At 42.2% G+C, this 6,000-nt stretch overlaps 1 protein-coding gene across 1 annotated transcript in view; it reads left to right on the plus strand.

Moving 5' to 3' along the window:
* LOC144752360 (signaling threshold-regulating transmembrane adapter 1-like) overlaps positions 1–5,495 on the plus strand; it is an 85,075-nt gene extending 79,580 nt beyond the window's left edge. Inside the window, exon 6 of the mRNA XM_078640295.1 lies at positions 5,241–5,495. Coding sequence (XP_078496421.1) covers positions 5,241–5,495 — 255 coding nt within the window. The remainder of the gene's footprint in view (positions 1–5,240) is intronic.
* The last annotated feature ends 505 nt before the right edge of the window (positions 5,496–6,000 follow it).

The following is a 6,000-nucleotide window of genomic DNA, read 5'->3' on the forward strand; positions in this document are numbered from 1 at the left end:
GTGGGACCGTTTTGAAGTGGATAGGCTCCTATCATTCAGGCTGCAATTGCCCTGCCCCCTTATTTTTCTGCTTTTAAAACTATCCAATATGGAGATCCACAGGTTTTCACACTCAGTCCTATCCTCTTTAATATTTATATGAGGTCGCTCATCACCCTTATCAAAACCCATAATACCAGGCTAGTTAACAATGCTGATGACACGCAGCTGATCCTGGACATTAATAATAACCAGCCAGATGTCGTCAACACCTTCGATAACTTTGCGACAGACCTTGTTAACTGGTTGAATACTAATTCCCTCAAATTTAACATGGAAAAACTGCAATCCTCTGCTCTTCTGCGAACAAAGTCTCTATGACACTCCCCTCTAACTTCTAGCCTCTCCAAACTGGGCAAGAGCTGCTTCTTCCTGACACGGTCCTCAACCTTGGGGTTACTTTTACTGTAAAACTATCCCTGGAGAACGATGTCACCAAAGTGGCAGGTACCTCCTTCGTGCTCCTGTGAGGTCTTAGGAAGGATTTCCCTCTGCTGCCAGCTCATGCTAAATCTCAAATAGTGTGCAGCGTGGATATATGATGTATTCATGTTTGCCTTTACAATGCATGTCTTTACAACACGGGCAATATAACATACCCCTTGCCTTAGGGAAAAGCAGGACTATGGAATATTATATTTTACTATTCCAACTCCAGTCTGTGCAACAGTAGGGAAGGTGATGGATTTAAAATCCAACAATGAGTTCCCTAAAGCAAGTTGTTGCAACGACTTGCGTTGTAATGGAACACGTGGTAATGACGCGTTCCTTGTAGTGCTTGCATTTTAATGGAATTGCGTAGTTCTGTCTGCATTGTAAATGCTGTTTCCCGTGTGGCGTTATTCTGAGCAGGCCTGATTATTATAACTCGCTGTTACTCGGAGCACCGGACAATCTTATCAATTGACTGCGTAGAGTCTAAGCATTGTGTACTGTCTTCAAGGCCCTTCAGGGCACAGGCCCTGTGCCCTTACAAAGGAGCCTAAAGAGATATAGTCCAGAGAGATGCCTCTGTTCGGCATCAGACAACCTCCTATGTGTAACCTGATCCCGTGAGACCATACAAGGCGGTCAAGCAATAATGGTTAAAGCAGCCCAGTTCTGGAACAAGTTACCAGTCACTCTTAGATCATCAAATGATTTACTGCACTTTAGGACAAACTCTGTGTGAAGAAGTACATTTCAAATATATGATGAATAAAAGGTTTCTTTATTCTTATATCAGGAAGAAAGGATCTCATCCACAGGAGACACGTGCAGGCAGCAACTGACACAGTCCTGCCCTCAAATAGAATCATAACATAACTACATCATGACATTCTATGAATAACATTCTACAAACAGTAAGGCACACATGTATAACACTGAGAAGGATACCACACTCTGACCTTGATGTACTTGGTGCGATGTTCTAGCCTTGAGGAAGTGCTCTGTCTAAGAAACACATGTTGACTGTAGCAATTAGCTTTGAGAACGGAAACTGATTTGATTTTGGACTTCATGATGAATAAAGTAGATTTTTTTAATTTTTAAAATGGCATGTCTAAGACTTTATAACTTTACTCACCTCCAAAAAATCTTCTAAAAGATTTGGTGTGCCAGCTTCAGAGCAGGGCAACTCTTTACTAGATTAGTTCATTGGAAATGTGATGTGAGGCATCACTAATGCCATGTGTGAAGTAATGGGCACAACATAAGGTTGGACTGGGCAGCCAAAGCTTGGGGATTTATTTGTTTTCTAGGTTTTTACTGTAAACATAATGACATTTTATAATATGGGGGTGTGTGTGTGCGCATTGTGCTGTAACAATACCATTACTTTAACTATAGTTTCAAGGGAAATGTGTGTATGTGTGTCTGTGTGTGTGTGTGTGTGTGTGTGTGTGTGTGTGTGCGTGCGTGTAGTTTTAATAGTTAAAAATTGGCAAAGCCAATACAGGTCACTTTAGCTACCAGACATCGACCAACGGCTGACATTGTCAATGCTGTTTTGTTTTTGTTTTTCACAAGTGACGCAATAGAAAGTGGCCATCTTTGGAAAGCAACGGAATAGAAGAAAAGACAATAAGTCCGCAACAACAGACAGCAAAAGCTGTCTGTAATAAACACCTAAAAACAATAGGTGTTGTGAATTGGACTGTAGGGAATATGTTTCCTTGAGAAGAGAAAAATGAGAATGGGGGATTAAGTTGTCCCACACATACCTTTACAAATTTTACATTTACATGTATTATGTTTCTGTTACGGTACAATGTTGCAGATAAGCAAAGAAAAATACATTTAATAATGTATAAATGTATGAATATATGTACACATGTGTTTGTGTTGGGAAACCTAGCCAAAAGACGCAGTCGGTAAATGGCCATAAATGCACCCAGCTGGCCAAGTAAACAGGTCTCCCACCCCACTTAGATGAGGGGAAACCACAGGGTTTCCACCAGTGACCCTAGTTGGCGCTGCTGGTTGAAGCATTTGACCCGGTGGCCTGTCTACTCCTGGACCGTCAGGTCATAGAGACCCCGCCCCGGACCACTGTGCAAGGCATGGTGTTCATGCACAGTTAAATCCAACAATAAAACAATGACATTAGGGCCCTTTTTGTTTTTCAAAAGGAAGCGCCCACTTTGGGAATTTTAAAAAAAAATGAAAAAGTTGTCGAATGAGACCAAAACATGTAGGGGCAGATTAATCATTGAGTTGCATCGCCCTTGTGCCACGCAAGGGGTGCAAGAGTGACACAACTACTCAGCCACCTTGCATGGCCCTGCATGGCTTGATAAATCTAGAGTAACGCAGCACAGCACAAATCGCTGCATTACTCTGCCCCAGGGAGGCGTTCCATGGCTGGAGCGTGGGTGGTCCCACATTGGATGGCCCTGCATGGCTTGATAAATCTAGAGTAAGGCAGCGCGTCACAAATCGCTGCTTTACTCTGCCCCAGGGAGGCGTTCCATGGGTGGAGCGGGGGTGGTCCCACACATCCACCCATGGATTTAGGTGCATTCCCAGAATTAGCAACACTGGTGCACCTGGGAATGTGTCAAAATGCTTCGCCTTTCCAGGTGAGGCATAACAAGGAAAAATATCTTCATTTCTCCTCGGTTTTTCTCTTTCTACAGCACCCATCGAAAGAGGTAAATTACTCTAAGGATTGTTGTTGCGCAGGAAGGGGTCCACATATGCACCACTTTTGTGATGGAGGAACCAGTTCACCAAACTCTAAATATGGTCCTAAGTCATCGGTTAGGGTTATGATTAGCATTAGTGTCAAAATATGAGTCCCCCAATTTAATTTAATTAATTTGAACAAGTAAAATCATTTTTACATGAATGTAATAACTTAAAATCAAGAGGTGGTGCAAATGGCTATGAGGAAGTGATTTTTAGAGCTACAACATAGCGCTAGCATTAGATTCCGGTATTAAAAAGAAATGTGAAAAGCATTTAAATAAGTAAAAAATGTAATAACATTAAACAAGGGGTAGTGTTAATTACATTTAGCAATAGAGGTTCAGATAAGTCAGAAATATTTAAATATTATATATTCGATGAAAAGAAATCTTAAAACTGTAAGACGTGACTAGTAAATAGAGGACGTTATGGTAAGGTAATTGATAAAATAATCCGAAAAAGGCAAGACCTGTGTGAGTAGTAAATAGAGGATGCTATGGCAAGGTAATTGATAAAATAATGCTACACACACGTTGATGAGGAGATGGCAGGCAAAGTCGATGAAAGAACAGGGAGATGATTGTAGGAGAGGAAATGGTATATATTGTCTACTTTTAAGAGGAGCCACATTGTCTTTTGGGTCCCCTGGTGTTGTATTCCGCTCTAGTTGTCCGTATATAGGTTTTCCTAAATCATATCCTTATATAGGCACAATTCGCATTGCCCTTATTTAGGCGTGAGATTCCAGTCCTTATTTAGGCACTAGCAATGCTATTCAAATACAGGCATGGTCACCTACATCCGTCCACCCCAACGTCACAACACGTTTTTAGAAACCAGACCCTTAAGCCATTGTGAGTTTCCCTAGTCTAGGATTATTGATTTCTCCAAGAACTCATTTATTATGCATGAACCGCTATTCCTTAAGGGTACATTCATGACGTCTTCCTCCGCCCGACTTTACTTCAATGTAAACATTCCTAAGCACCTTCCAGGTATAAATAAACATTCCCTTGCCATGGCAAACCACGGCTCTGCTTCACAGCTCGATACGGCTCGCCACGGCAAGTTCGGAAGAGACCACGACTTTAAAGGAATTTGTGTCCCAGCCTGACGCACTGACAAGAGATGCTCCCTTCGCGCGGTTTTAGAGTTTGAGACCCAGAAAGAGATTCCCACCTTTCTCATTCTAGGGTATGGAGCTGACTAGAACCTACAGGGACTCTTGGCATACCAAACTATAGCATACCATAATATAGAATGCAGCACCTACTTCTTTCCTTGTATTACACTTAGGTTACGTACACTGGGGTAGAACTAGATAGAGTAGCATTGTATGAGTATCCACTTTTTAGCCTGTGTTATTTATGTATATGTATGTGAATATGTGTCATATCTAAAAGACAATGCTATTGCAGTATTATTTTTTTCTACTGCTTACGCCTCACATAAGATAAGATACCTCGCATACTGCCTTACGATTGTAACAACTCATATCTCTTACACAAGAAACAAGACTGTTCAATAAATCCTTTCATTGAAACGCCCGTCTACTATTTCTGTGTAACTCTGAAGAAACTAAGCATGCATGATTAGCTAAGTGAAACTGTTATCTATTGTGATACTGAGACATGTTCCGATTCTAACGGGAAACAAAGTTGTCATATTTATGCGGTTGTCAGAACCTGCTCCCTTCTTGTTTTCAAGGAGTTTCTAGTGGCCTCTGAGTTAGCTGGTACAAAGTAAATTAAGTTTAATATACTTGATAGGGGTATACTGACCTCAGCCCTATGCCAAACCTATAGTGTATATTATTCCAATGCGCAGAGCCTATTAGGGAAATAGAAACTACACTACACTGGTTCCAGGCACAGCTGGTTCTCACTCATCCAGATACAGATATGAATTTATCATGTAGTAAGTTTGTCCTGAATTAATATGGTTGTGTCTCCTCTGTGGAGCATTGAGAAGCCTTCATGGTCCTCAAAACCTCCAAAGAGTCTACAGACCTCTCTTCTCTCTCATTGCAGAAGATGTGCTACGCCAATCTGAAGGTGATGAAACCAACAGCGGTCCTGCAGACGACTGACTCCGGCATCCAGTACGCAGACGTGGTGACTCTGGTGAATGGGGCGCCGCAGCCCACCGCCCCTGGGAAGGAGCCTGGGAAGCAGAAGAGAGATGCCCCACGGGCCGTGGAGGCTCAAGACCCCCTCTATGCCTCGGTACAAACAGACCGGTACAAAACACAGTTCGAGGACCTGGACTATGCCAATAACAACTGATGGGTCTTGGAGTGACTGCCAGGGTGTACAATTGAGTACTAGGGCTTAGAATGAGTCAGTGGTAGCGGCAGCTCAGTTGACGGTGAACATCTAGCATATTTTGGTAAGGGTTTGCAGATTGATGAGGGTTTGAAGTTGGTCATGAGGGAAGAGGCGCACACCAACGTGGAGGATCTTAAACTCGCAGACTCCTCTCCTGACCAGTAATGGTGCAGATCCAGGTACTGAGTCACAACTGCGTTGAAGTAGACAGGAAAGGTCTGCGACAGGCAGCATGTTTTTTTCCTCCTCACTTAATTCCTTTTTTGATTAGTCTTAAGATCTGTTTCTTCTCCCTAAAATCATATATCAAATTATGAAATAAGAAAAGATTGGTCCAGGAGGTGCCACTAAATAGTTTGATGTCATTTATTTATATTCCATCGACCGTTTGTGGTGTTAAGTATTCATTTCCTGTCACATCTTAGTCACTCAATGGGATGGCGTGATGTCACAGACTGGAATT

This window comes from Lissotriton helveticus, chromosome 5_1 (assembly GCF_964261635.1).
Source record: "Lissotriton helveticus chromosome 5_1, aLisHel1.1, whole genome shotgun sequence".
Classification (NCBI taxonomy): domain Eukaryota; kingdom Metazoa; phylum Chordata; class Amphibia; order Caudata; family Salamandridae; genus Lissotriton; species Lissotriton helveticus.